This window comes from Astatotilapia calliptera, chromosome 7 (assembly GCF_964374335.1).
Source record: "Astatotilapia calliptera chromosome 7, fAstCal68.1, whole genome shotgun sequence".
NCBI lineage: Eukaryota > Metazoa > Chordata > Actinopteri > Cichliformes > Cichlidae > Astatotilapia > Astatotilapia calliptera.
In genome coordinates, this window is record NC_137428.1 from 68857877 (window position 1) to 68871550 (window position 13674).

General features: G+C 44.2%; 1 protein-coding gene across 4 annotated transcripts in view; it reads left to right on the top strand.

The window, feature by feature from the left end:
• The first annotated feature begins 562 nt into the window (after nt 1-562).
• The window catches only part of cbfb (core-binding factor subunit beta), a 28865-nt gene continuing 15753 nt past the window's right edge, over nt 563-13674 (top strand). For all 4 annotated transcript variants that reach the window (XM_026176793.2, XM_026176792.2, XM_026176790.2 and 1 more), the window contains exons 1-3: nt 563-1035; nt 1468-1554; nt 5487-5603. In XM_026176793.2, the coding sequence (XP_026032578.1) occupies nt 958-1035; nt 1468-1554; nt 5487-5603 (282 nt within the window). In that variant the 5' untranslated portion in view covers nt 563-957. The remainder of the gene's footprint in view (nt 1036-1467; nt 1555-5486; nt 5604-13674) is intronic.

A 13674-nucleotide genomic window follows, 5' to 3' on the forward strand; every position in this document is an offset into this window, starting at 1 on the left:
CCTTCAAGTACTTTCTAAACTGTCGTAAATGTGACCTTTGACAGCGGCGCTAACGACCTGCCAAAGCGTTACCACGAAGGAAAAAAGGAGAGAAAGAGAAAACAAGAGCTCTGTTATTTTATGAGAAACTGAAGGAAGGACTGTAACAAACGGCTGCTTGTACTCCCGACTTCCACAATGATACTGCAGGCTGTTAGTGATGAATTGTAGCTATTTCCTTTTTTAAAATTCATTTTAACTCCGGGCATACTGCATTTTGGAAGCATTTTGACCTTTTGCTAAATCATGCTGATACATGAATGAAAATGCAAATTATGCTACACACCAGACAAATATTTCCTGTGCTGCCAGAGCATAAAACAGCTTTGTTCCCTGGCATCCCTGCATTTATTCTAATAGCAACTTTACAGACTTAAGCGCCTTTGTTTGGTGCTTTAAGGTTATCTGTATCCCAAAAATCCCTCTTGACCCACGGGTAGTCGGTAGGCCCACTGAGAAGAAGCACTTGAAAGTTACAGGTAGACTTGAGACGCGCTCATTTGTTGCCACTTGCTTGAGATCAGACGCTCGTCGGGAGAGGGAGGGAGGGAGGGAGGGAGAGCTACACGGTCAAACTGAGCTTTATCTGTCGCTGTGGGTCACTTAATAAGAGCCATTTGGAGCTAGAGGCGACCCGGAGCGCGCAGGAGCCGCAGGCAGAGGCAGATCATCAGTGTGTCAGCAGCAGTCACAATCACAGAGATCAACAGCACAGAGCACATTGCTCCACACAGGGAAGGAAAAAAACACAGAGAGAGAGAGAGCGAGAGAGAGAGACGCGGAAGAGAAGTGAGTGAAAGAGAGACTGAGTGAGGGACGGACTGCAGCACACTCTTTAACTTGTACTCTGCGCTGCGGGATAATTACCAAAAAAAGAAAAAGAGGCGAATCTGAAGTGGCCGCAAAGTGTTGGTGAAGATGCCGCGGGTAGTCCCGGACCAGAGGAGCAAGTTTGAGAATGAGGAGTTTTTCCGCAAGTTGAGCAGGGAGTGTGAGGTGAGTCTGCTGCGCTTCTACACTCGGCGGAAATAAAGAGAGAAAGGAGGCTCGTTAGAGGAGAGAAGCGTGCTGTAACAAACTTCACACTGTTGGGTAAAACTAATAAAAACTGGTAGCGCACAGAGAGGCTTTGTTATCAGTTGCTTCGACATTGTTACTCTTTGTTATTTTGCTCTTTCCCTTTATGTCGTTATGGATTTATTTGTGGTAGTAGTCCTGGATGAACAAAAAAAAATTATGTATTTTTTGTTTTTTTGTTAAAGGTACAAACCCCAGAGTAGAAAGAAGGATCTGTTTCTGACATCAAAAATCTAAATTCCTGTCGCTTATCTTCAAATTGCAGCTTACTGAATATCAATCAGTCCCATTCAGTGCAGATGCCAAATCAAATTCAGCTTTATGAACATGTATGTGTTCTTTTCTCTGTAGATTAAATACACTGGCTTCAGAGACCGGCCCCACGAGGAGAGACAAGCTCGTTTCCAGAACGCCTGCAGAGATGGACGCTCAGAAGTGGTGAGCAAAACAAACATTTTTACTCCTTATAGAAAATAACTGGATGGGAGGGCAGTCCTGTGTACCCATAATGTGACACAAACAGTGGGAAAAGTGCACCAGAAACTTTTCATTTCTATAACAAGCACACTGATGTGGATATGATGTACAGTGGCTGGATGGTGTGTCTTATTCGCGCTGTTGTGAATGGCACTAGTATATATGAAATTACAAAGACACGATCGCGGCACTAATACGTGACACTATGAAAGCTTATTGTTAAACTGGCTTTGTGCGTGTGCGGATATTTTGATGCGTCCCTGCACCAGGAAGTAGACCTGTTATCAGACATGCAGACCCACCAGACTTTACTTCACTCGCGGGCTTCTTTCCTCTGTGTTCTGCAGCTGCAGTCGTCGCATGTTATCACGCAGGCTTCACGGTTCCAACGAACGCTGTGCAGGAGGCGCGATTTGGGGCCTGAAAGCTGCCACTTAAGCTAAACCTCACCTTGCTTGTCTAATGTTGTTGTACACAGGATCCAGACGACAGTAACGATACAAAAGAGTATTCACTCATTTTTTTCAATAATCATGTAACTGATTAATACCTGGTAATTAGATTACTATTTTAGTTTAGATACTCAGTTGTGCTGGGCGGTCCCGTGCTCTGCTGTCGCCTGCGTCACACTGATTTATGTAAAAGTTTTTTCTTTATTTTCACTTACGGAGGAGCAGCCTGTGGGGAGCTGCGGCAGCAGGAGGTAACAGTGAGCTGGCTCTGCCATTTACCCGTTCCCCCGCCTCGCTGCGCTCTTCCAGTGCATCCAGTCAAACGTCCAGTTTGAAATGGATGCCTCCTCACACGAGCTCACTGTCACAGGATCACAATGTCAATTATAGTGCAATGCAGGTAAAACTGCAGTATTCTCCGGGGGACAGCAGTGCGCTCTCTTTGTTGTGCCCAAACAGTGTGAGCAGCATTTAATGTTGCTGTGTTGTGTGAAGGCTTTAAAACAGCTCTGAGTGGGAGATGAATCTGTGAACTCCAAAGTGCAGCGTAGAAGTTGCTCAGTGTCGAACTTTAACAGTCACACAAAGCAACAGTGTAACAGAAACGTATCTGCATATTTTACTGTCTTCACTTCTGTGGAAACACGACAAAGCTTTCTCCTTACAGTAAGCGCAAACAAACCCACGTGACCCGCTTTTGTTTCCTTTCAAACACACAGGGCGCAGTGTTTGCGATCAGCACTTTACCGCGTCAGAGCAAGTCTGGACACATTAATATTCTAATGAGGCGATTAGCCACGTCTGTTTCAAACTTTCTATATCACGCCTCCAATAAAAGGTGAGGTCAGACGAGAAAGCCTTCGGGCTGCTGGCGCAAACACAGAGCAACTTCTGCCGTCTTAGTCATCCTCGTGGTATTTTTCACAAACACGCTGTCATCATCGGGCAGCGGCGGTGAGCCTGGAGGGTGCAGGCCATCTAGTTTTACCATCTTTTAGTGGGCCGCGTTGCGTCTGTCTGTCTGTCCGCACTGTATTTATAAGCCTCTTCTGCCGTGAGAATTGATGGCCACGGTTTTAATGGTTTGACGGCAGCTGTGACATCATGCCTCTGATTTATCTATCGGCCTGACGCCGCTAAAGACCTCCTGCTATTTTAACGGTGAGCGTGAACAACTATTAGACACAATGTGCTGTCGAGGTTGGCCTTTTATGGACGAGACAAAGTCTTTTTAATACTTCTGGATTTTAAAGTTTGACCTCCAACGGATTGGGATGTGTGTGTAGCGACGTCACAACACGTTAACGTGTAGCTTTTAATAAAAGCTGACGTGTGTCAGCTCTGGCGCAGTCAGTCGATTATTAACTTTTAAAAACGATTGGGAAAAAATGACATCAGACCTTTTTCCAAGCAAAGACTTTTAAATCTCTGGGACTTTAAATAAATAGATTTCCAGAACAAACACGTAACTCACGGGCTAACTGTAGAATTCATTAGTGTGAATGCTTGAAAAGCATTCACAGTATTGTTCTTCTAATCTTTATTAGTGTGAATGCTTGAAAAGCATTCACACTAATGAATTCTACAGTTAGCCCGTGAGTTACGTGTTTGTTCTGGAAATCTATTTATTTAAAGACAATAATTCAAAGTAAATGATCTTCAGCTCAGCTCATTAGAGATGAGTCCTTTTCTAAACTACTATCGATTTTCCTGCTGCGCTGCTCTCTCTGTCTCTCTGGATGTTCATCTCCTTTGACTTCATTTTTTTTGCTCCTCATACTTCTCTTCATCTCACTTCATGTCCTCCTCCACCTTTGCCTCAGTTTCTTGTCTCCTCTCCTCCACTTCTGTCTTCTTTTCTGCTCCTTTGTCTCCGTTTCCCTCCATCTCTCTTTTTGCCTCCCCTTCCCTCTTTTTTCTCTCCTGCAGTAGTAGGCAGCAAATTAGTATCAGATGGTTGTAATCCAATACTTCAAATACAGCAGAAATGATGACTCGGGTGTTCTCTGCTCCCCTCCGCGTCGTTCTGTCCTTCTTCTCTTTCATTCAGTTTTTGCTCCCTCTCTGATGAGGGACAGATTTGAAAGGGTGCATAATTCATATGCTTCCAGTTTCAGTCGCATCACTAATGCCCTTAGTATTGATCTGTCTCAGCAAACGCAACACATCACACGGACACACAAAGACAGTGGGCGCACACGCACAGATTCGCATTATAAAAACGACATTTTCTAACCCAATTTTCTGCCTCTCTGTTATTCGTTGCTTTCTGACTGCAACGGAGAAATGCATTTTATTGATTTTCATTTCATTTGTGCTTCTGTGCGTTTGTGTGGAGGTACGTGCGCATATTCCGAGCGGAGCACATCCCATTAGAGCGAGAAGCTGTTTTACAGAAATCCGAACAGAAGAAACACTAGAGCCTGGTGTGATTATATGTTTGTGAGGAGAGCAGGCCGCTGTTTCAGTTGGAGCTTTTGTTCTGAGAGGAGAGCGGTTAGACCACGAAGAAACTCAGAAAGGCAAAAGGGAAAGAGGAGGAGGGGGCTTTGATGCATCGAACTTTAACATTTGTCACTTATTTTCAGCATTTCAGGTTTCCTGCTGAATGTGCTGGGATTCTTCTCATTTCTGGACGTTTTAAGAAAAAGGCCATTAACATTGATTAATTACAATAATGCCACTGAACTTCTAAATGCCAGCTTCTGGTTTGTTATCCAGTTTCAAGGCCCAAGCTGAGATATAACAGTAAGGTCGAGTAGATAAAAATGCTCATCCAGAGCCACAGCTGTGCAATATCCCCTTATTATCACTTATCACTCTGAGGTCAATATTAGCCCTCTTTACACCCTTTTAGGATTATTTTTTAATGTGCAGCCTGATAAAGTTCAATAAAAGTCACAAAACAAATAAAGAGCAAGCGACACTGTTAAATGTAACTCAGTTAGTTTGTCTTGTAGCATGTAACACATGAAAGTCCATGTTTGAATTATTGAACCAACCCAAGTAGGTTTTTTTCTTTTTGCCTATCTAACCAAACAGTGACAGAAAAGGAAAAGTGGAAGTGTAAATGCAGCCGTCCCAAACGGGCCTTCAGCTCCTCTCTTTGCTTGGACGTCACTGGCTTCCTAATACAGAATTTTGACAGTTGTGCTGTACTGGCATGTACACTGATGCTAAAGCTGTGTTCATGTGTGACAGCAGTAACAGCATCACCATAACTTCACCCGCTGGATAGTGAAGACCTGTGGTACCAAAGTCCTGCATAAAATATATTGTTATTTTTCTCAGAAGCTAAATGAAAATGAGCATTTTGAAGTCAAAACACCAGTTGTCTAAAAAGTTATGTGTTGACATCTGTTTTCAAAACTTCATGCACATTTCAAATGATCTCGTTTCACCTCTGACCGACTCAATTGTGCATTTTCCATTTCTCCACAGGCCTTCGTAGCGACAGGTACCAACCTCTCTCTCCAGTTCTTCCCAGCCAACCTGCACGGAGATCAGAGGCAGGTTCCTACGAGGGAATACGTCGACTTCGAAAGAGAGTCGGGAAGGGTAGGATGAGTGAAAGATGCACCAGCTCCAGCAAACACATTTCTTTCATTTTGTAGTGTGAAGGGCAGCAGTCAGTGTCAAGCAGCGAGACACACTGTTTGCACCTTTAATCACGCAAACAGCAAAACCTCCACAGGTTTGAAAACAGATGTTTAGTCATGTGTGCTTGATTCATATGACGTTGACATTGTGAAACTTTTAACAAAAAAAATAGAGAAATGGCGTCTGCCCCTTTGCTTTCTGTTCCGCTTTTATTCAAGAAATGAAAATGACACCAAAGACCAAAAAAAGCCTCATGTGAATTTCTGAGTAGACGTGTATCAGGACACATTTGACTTCAACTTTTAGCCAATAACAGCTGACAGAAAACACACTGATTTGGGTGTCAGGGGTCGTACAGGTGCCCACGATGGACTTGAAGGATCAATGAGCGTGTGGACGCATTTTGTCTTTTTTGCAAAGATAAGCTTTTAAACCAGCGTGGGCTGATTGTGACGCTGTGAACAGGATCTTGTTCTCAGAGGTGAAATCGCTGCCGAGCTTCGTCTCTCACGACAGCAAATTGATGAAAACCTTGTTTGAGGCCTGAGCCTCTTCTAACTTCAAAGAAGTTAAACAACTTAGAGAGCTCAGAAGATGTTAGTTTGCTGCTGTTTCCAAAGTAATATCCACTGCTCGGGAAACCGGCGCTGCCCTGTTTATGTGTATGTTAATTGTGTCCCCTGGCGCCAAGCCTGGACTCTTCCTATGGTTGTGTGTGTGCGTGTGTCAGAAGACCCTCCACGGACACTGGCCAGCTGAAATGAATGCCGGCTGGCGGCTCATTAAAAATGCATTCTGGGGAATCGATGGACCTCCGTGCCCTGAGGCTGACGGGCTAATCTCACACTGTTAATTATTTAGCTCAAGTGCCCTGACGTTGGGAACTCGTGTGTGTGTGTGTGCATGCACTCGTGTTAATGGGTGATTAGCATTTTGCAGACTTTGTGTTTAGTGTCAGACAAAAGGATGCATGCGTATACGGCCGAGGCACAGTTTGCGTGTAAGACTCTCCTCTTCTCTGTCACCTTAATGGTGCTCACAGATCTATGAAGTTTTAATGAGGCCAGCACTTGTCAATGTAAAGCAGCTCAACAGTTGTTTCGTAGCACCAAAGTCGAGGCCTCGCTTTCTGTGTCTCCCTCGTGAGACGAACAATGCTGACGCTCGTGCTGACGCTCGTGCTGACAGCGTGGCGTTTGACTCCATATTCATGTTTTAAACTGAAACACAAACGAGTCCTTCTGCTCGCTGTCCGGCTCCTTTCATGCTTCTCCAACAAAAGACAGAACGATTTCGGTCTTTTCTTTGATGTAAGATTCATTTCCATTAAAAAATACAGGAGGGCGTGGTTTCCCGAGCGCAAACAATTCCACTCTGCCGTATCAGTGCAGAACCTTTGTTCGTGCACTCGGTGTACAGTTTCTGCAGCGTTACTCCACCAGTATCCCGTCTTTAGTTTCACGCACACAAACACACAAACACACACTCACAGCCTGCCTCGCTATCCCACTGGACCTTCCTGCAGAAGATGACTGTCAGGCCAGGCCAGAGATCTCGTGTACGTTGCAACTTCTTCTCTTAATTACTGTCACGGCTAACCCACACAGAGAAACCCGATGCTTGGGGATCGTTGGGGGTTTTAACTGCTTGCAAAACAATTGGTGCAGGCGAAAACTTTTCAAAATGAAATTACAGCACAGGGTAACTTTAGATATAAATGGGGTTATCGTTCTTGTAGTTCTCCTGATCCTTTCTCTGTTCGTTATTCTTTTGATTTTATGCCAACATCCATACTGCATCTCCTTTTTTCACTCTGCCAGCTGGACTTAGATCCAGATCCTTTGGGTCCCTAAGTTAGATAAATGGTAAAGAAAATGGGTCCACCCAACCCTCCGTCCACTCCCGGTATGTTTTGCACATATCCTCACTCCCACGCTGTGGGCTTCATCCCCCACTCCTTTACTCACTCTCATCCTCACTTCATTGCTCTACCCCTCCATTTCTCCCCTTTTCCCGCCTTCGTTTCCAAACACTGATGGTGCCAAACCAAAAGAGTGGCACAGCCAGGTTAAACTTGGCGACTGAGCATATGGTGTGTGTGTGTAAGAAAGAGGGAGAGAGGCAGGGAGTGTAGAAGTTACAGGCTCTCTGTTTTGCTGCAGGCTAATGGGAGCCAGCTGTGGAGGAGGTTAATTTTAGTGTTAGCTGCTAAGTTGCTAGCAAGCCTCTGAACAGGAACTGTAGCGCCGGCAGCAGCTTCGTCTGAAACAGACTACAGCACGGTTCTTATTTTAGAGTTTTGGAGCATTTAAAATGTCAAAACTTCCCCGGTCACTATGTTTCGGTTTGACTTTGCGTCGCGCTCAGCGTTGGATTGGTCTATCTGGGTCAGCCGTGCCTTGTTCAGAGGCAGGTGTGACCTGAAAATTAAACCCATTTCTAAATAAATGTTGGCTGATTAACGACAAAACAACTACACTATTATATAAGTTTCAAATACTGAGTGGTGCTTTCTTCTGTAATCAGAGTAGTACATCGTGTTTAAGCACATTACCTTTATCGTTATTCACATAAATATGTGATTTGTTAGATGCTTGTTAAGTCATTTTTTTGTTCATGAAAGTCCTTAAAAATCGCTTTTCCCCTTCGTTGATTCTTTCGTGGGAGTAACCACGTTTCTAAAATGGATATCTGCCTTTCTCGCCACATTCCCATCCTCCTCCTCTACTCCTCTACTCTGCAGCTTTTAACAGGACAGCTCGAGACACCGCCTTTTTCATTGACCCAAAAGAATCGAGGTGAAGAGGCCATAACACCGTTGGGTTGCTGTACTTGTTCGGACCCAAGGTGCTAAAGTAAAGGTGCTCTTTTGGATTGAGATGTGATGATTGTGCAGTCCACTTGTTGTCAGCAGTGTCACCAGTGTTGTGGCTTTCTGCTGCTGTAGTACATCTGTGTGAGGGTTTGGTGTATTGTTATTCAGAGATGCTCTTCTTGGTTGTTACAAGAGGTTTAATAGTGTGGATGCCCTCAAAGGCATCCACACTATTGAGTTCCTGTTTCTCTTTATTCTTTATTCCACTATAATCTAGTTGCTTCCGTATGTTTTTTGGCACTTAACTACTCCCTCAGTTTTCAGCCAATTTTCACCGTTCAAACTTTTAAAAATTCTGCTGTTTCTGCTAATGGGTACAATGACTTTTGGTGCTCATAACTTCTATACTTTTTGAGATATTGAATTTTTCTTTTTGCAATATTTTTGTCCATTTCTTCCGCATTATAAGTGGGGTCACTGATTTTCCTCACTGGGTTGACTGGTGTTTTAGCTCATTGAGATGAGCAGCTGTTCTCAGACTGGGAGGCCCGGGTTCAAATCCCGCTTATGGCAATATTTCTTTCAGTTAACAGTTTAACTTTTTTAACTCTTTTCAACACAAATTTCAGCTTTTTCACCAATTTATTTTCAGCTGTTTTCAGAAAAAAACTCTTTTGAGCAGAAATTCTGCTGATTCACCTCTTTTCTGCAAAGTTTTCAGCCTTTTCACCTCTTATCAGCACAATTCTCAGCCGCTTCTGCTCATTTCAGCAGAATTGTCAGTCTCTCCATCTCTTCGTTGTGAGAATAAGCTTGGCTCAGTGAGATGAGTAGCTGCCTTGAGACCAGGAGGGCCAGGTTCAAATCCTGCTCATGGCAACATTTTTTTTTTTCAGCAACAATTTTCTGCTTCTTCACCGCCATACAACTTTTTGCAAGTTTTCAACTTTTTCAGCTTTTTCAGCAGGCAACTTCAGCATTAAGGCATCCACACAGCATTTTCGCAGGAAATGCAAATTTTTCTAGTTGCAGTTGCCTTCTCCTCCTGACCTCAGCATCAGTAAGGTACTTTTGCCAAAGCTGCTGCTCACTGAATACTTTCTCCTTTCTTTACTTTTTATTGTGATACATTCGGATGCTCTTTTGCAGGATGTCCTGAGCATGTCTACGCGCCTAAATGCATTGATCTGCTGCCATGTGAGCGGCTGATTAAATATTAGCATTAAGCAGAAGTTGAACGGGTGTGCCTAATAGAGTGAATTTTTTGCGTGTGAAGACGCAGAAAAACTAACTGAAAACCTGTTCATGAACCAGGCCATTTTCAGTCATACGTGTATGAACTGTAAAGGTCTAGTTGTGTGAATGCTGTGTGATGGTTTTCAGCGCTGAGGCTCCGTCTCTGTTAAGTGTTCTGACTTTGATCCGGTACGACGAGCCTGCACTGACACTTTTTCTTCTGCTGTGAGAAGTAATCAGATCTGCAAAGTCGTCGAGCTTGCAACCCAAAAAACTTTAAAGGATCGTCAGTTGATAACTTACCGTTTGTCATGACAGCACAACTGATGGCAATTAACTCCACTTTTTATATTAATTCACACCACAAATATGTCGCACACCCAGTGGGCCTTACTTTCTCTTTGTTGGTGCCTCTCCGTGCCAAATGATTAGATACTATTATTGTGCCTGCAGATAAAAGTTGTTCCAGATCGATAGGAGTGAATAGAAAATATGGCAAATATGGACACAGCTGTTGATGTATGTTATTGCACCGTTGCAGCTCCACGCCAAGAGTAAACGGACAACTTTTGAGTCATCGACAGCTTTCAGAAGAAGAATGTTCGCAATCATAGTCACTCTGAAAATGTCGCTCTTTTTAGGTTAGATACACAACAGTGGTGCAAATCAGCTGCTGCAGAAAGTGGACATTTCAAATGAAGTCAATGTCAGAATTACACTGTACACTGTGATGGATGCAAAGTGCTTTGGCTTCTTTGATCAATGTGAGAAGACGCCAGCTGTGAACCTAAATGTGCATTTCAGTGTGTTTGTCTGCTTTGTGCTCCAACCTCAGAGTTGTTTTCAAAGATGGTGAAAAAGTTCTTCCAGATGGCAGCGATCTCTCTGACACACACAAGCCCTCGCAAATCATTTCTTATCTGACGCCTCTGCTGCCCTCTAATTTATTCATCGGCTTTAAGCCTCCAGGACTCTGTCACAGCAGCATCAAGTGTGCGTGCATGTGTGCGTGCGCGGTGTGCGGTGTTATGTTTCCCTCTGAACGGAAGCTGTGCCATCGGTGCGTGACTTGTCAGTGACATCATCAAAGCCAGACCACTAATTGGTTCCCTCTGCTACTGCTTCTCTTCATCCAAGCCTGTGTGTGTGTGTGTGTGTGTGTGTGTGTGTGTGTGTGTGTGTGTTACTTCTCAGACAGCCCGAGTGGCTTTTCCGTTCATTTTAATGAAGGTTGTTTGATTGAAATAAGTTAAAGTAAACTTTGATCTGAGCCCCACAGAGACACACATCCACACACACATCTACACACACATCCACACATCCACACACATCCACACACACATCCACACATCCACACACACATCCACACACACACATCCATGTGCTTCTCCTCCCACAGAGTATCATGTTTCCTGCTCAAGGGCTCAGATCAATGACCACACCCACTCCCACAATGCACTGTTCTGTCTAGTGTCCTCTGTTTGCATGCTCTTTGTGCGCGTCCCCGTGCTGCATGTTCACATCGTGTCTTTGTGTTTGAATGGAGCTCTCTTTCTGGACTCGGGCTTGAACAGAGCGCGAGCTCACTCTGGTGAGGAATCCAGCACGAGTGTGTCAGTCCCATTCCTCTGCTCTTAGTCCTTCTCTTCCAGTAAACGTGTGCTGAGCTGGAACAAAGTATGTGCAACAGTTCACCTGTGTGTTTCTGTCCCTGTGAGCCTCAGATGTCCTGACGCGATCGCACACTTTTCTCGTTCCCGTTGCTGTTTTTATTGTTTTCCTGCCTCTAAAGAAGGACAGCCAGTGTTCTGAGTGGAAATGTTTTATACGTTATGCAGTTTTATGTGTACTTTGTACCTCTGAGTTATTCTTCTTTTTTTAAGCTTAGGGTTCTCAAAATGTGGTCAGCGGGTGCACTGGCAGCATTTCACGTGCCCTGAAAGCACATCAAGGAAAGAATTCACTTCTGCTCATTTCATTCATTCATAATTCACGTTCAGAACGAGGACAAAGGTGAATGTGCTCTTTTGTTGCCGTCATCGCAGCTCCCTAAGCCTTCCTAACATTGACAAATACAGCTGGTTTTTCAGAAATCTCAGCATCAACAACAGTTAAAGTGTGAGCCAGCACAGAAATTTAGTGAGCAGTGTTGAACCACCATCCTCGTAAAAGACGCATTAACTAACTAAAGGCTTTTCGTGTGTTTGCTTTAGCTTCACACCCAAGCTCACAGAAAACCTTTAAAATGGTTTAAAGGGATATGTGTAGAAAACTCGCAGCACGTTGTGATGTGAACTACACTGTTTCCCCATTAACTTACTACACTTTGGTCTCCATCACCTTTGGTTTGCATGTAAGTCTACATGGGAAAAGGGAAACTGCTAAATACTGAGAAGATGCTGGATGAGCACAGATTGGAAGCTGAGCTTTGAAACACGCTGATGTTGGCTGAGCTGCTTCAAACCCGATGAACAGGATCAGCTGCAGTTTGTGGATCGGTGTAGCGGCAACAGCGCGTTTCTCCACAAGAGAACGACGTGCCAAACACAAAGCGATGTCTGCAACATCATTATTTCAAACCTACAAGATGCATCTGTTTTCCTGCATCACAGTAAACATGGCAACCTGTTGCTATTTGGAAAATGTTGCTGCTTTGCTGCGAAGTTTTTTTCTTTGCCTGATCAGATATAAATCATTTTCTTGTTTGGACATTAAGCTCCGCCCCCACCTCCCCATCCTTGACAAAATCAAGCATGATGAAAATAATAATGTAATGAGAATAGCGAGATACAAAAAACACAAATGATTTGATTCCTGCTCCAGTAGCTGAGTAAAGCAGACTTTCTCCAGGTCACATGACACGGGACGTAACCTTCATCTCCAGGGTTTCTGGCTTTGGACCTCCTCTGATGTCCTGCAGCTTCTCTTCAGTTGCTGGACTGAAAAAAAAACACAAACACAATGCTTTGGAAATCTGCAATCATATCAGGTAAACTGTGTCTGCAGAATATTTGGCAATGCAAAATGTGCTGGTTCGTGTCAGCACGTGTGAGTCTTTGGAAAAATATTTAGTACGAGCTCGTGCTCTCTCTTGTTTGTAAGTGCATCTCCAGCGTGTGGAAGGATTTGCATGATATTTCCATGAAAGCCATAGGAACATGCCACAGTTTCTGGCCCTCTGGTGCACACAGAAAGGACTTTGCATAGCAATGATGCACATTATGTGTCTCCGGGCAGTTAGAGATTCAGACTGGGGCAGGGCCAAGTCACTCACAATAGAGGCACCAACTGCCAGGAACAATTGTTTTGCAATACAAAGATATGACCTGAAAAAAGTTTCAACATTTTCGCTCTGTGAAAACTGAAAAGTGAGGCCTGTGAATCAGTTTGCACATAGAGAAAAGTTTCTTCTTCGTGGGTTCGTGTTTGTTTGTCTTCACCTTCCTCTCACATCTGTCTCAGATCATTTAGATGGAAGCTCAAAGTCCTATTTGACATCATCCAAGATGACCTGGCAGTTACTGTTTGTCATGTGGCGCGCGTGTGAGTGTGTGTGAGTGTGTGTGTGAGTGTGTGTGTGTGCGTGTGAGTGTGTGTGAGTGTGTGTGTGAGTGTGTGTGTGTGTGTGTGAGTGTGTGTGTGTGTGTGAGTGTGTGTGTGTGTGTGTGTGTGAGTGTGTGTGTGAGTGTGTGTGTGTGAGTGTGTGTGTGTGAGTGTGTGTGTGAGTGTGTGTGTGTGTGTGTGTGTGTGAGTGTGTGTGTGTGAGTGTGTGTGTGTGTGTGTGTGCGTGTGAGTGTGTGTGAGTGTGTGTGTGAGTGTGTGTGTGTGCGTGTGAGTGTGTGTGAGTGTGTGTGTGAGTGTGTGTGTGTGTGTGTGAGTGTGTGTGTGTGTGTGAGTGTGTGTGTGTGTGTGTGTGTGAGTGTGTGTGTGTGAGTGTGTGTGTGTGAGTGTGTGTGTGAGTGTGTGTGTGTGTGTGTG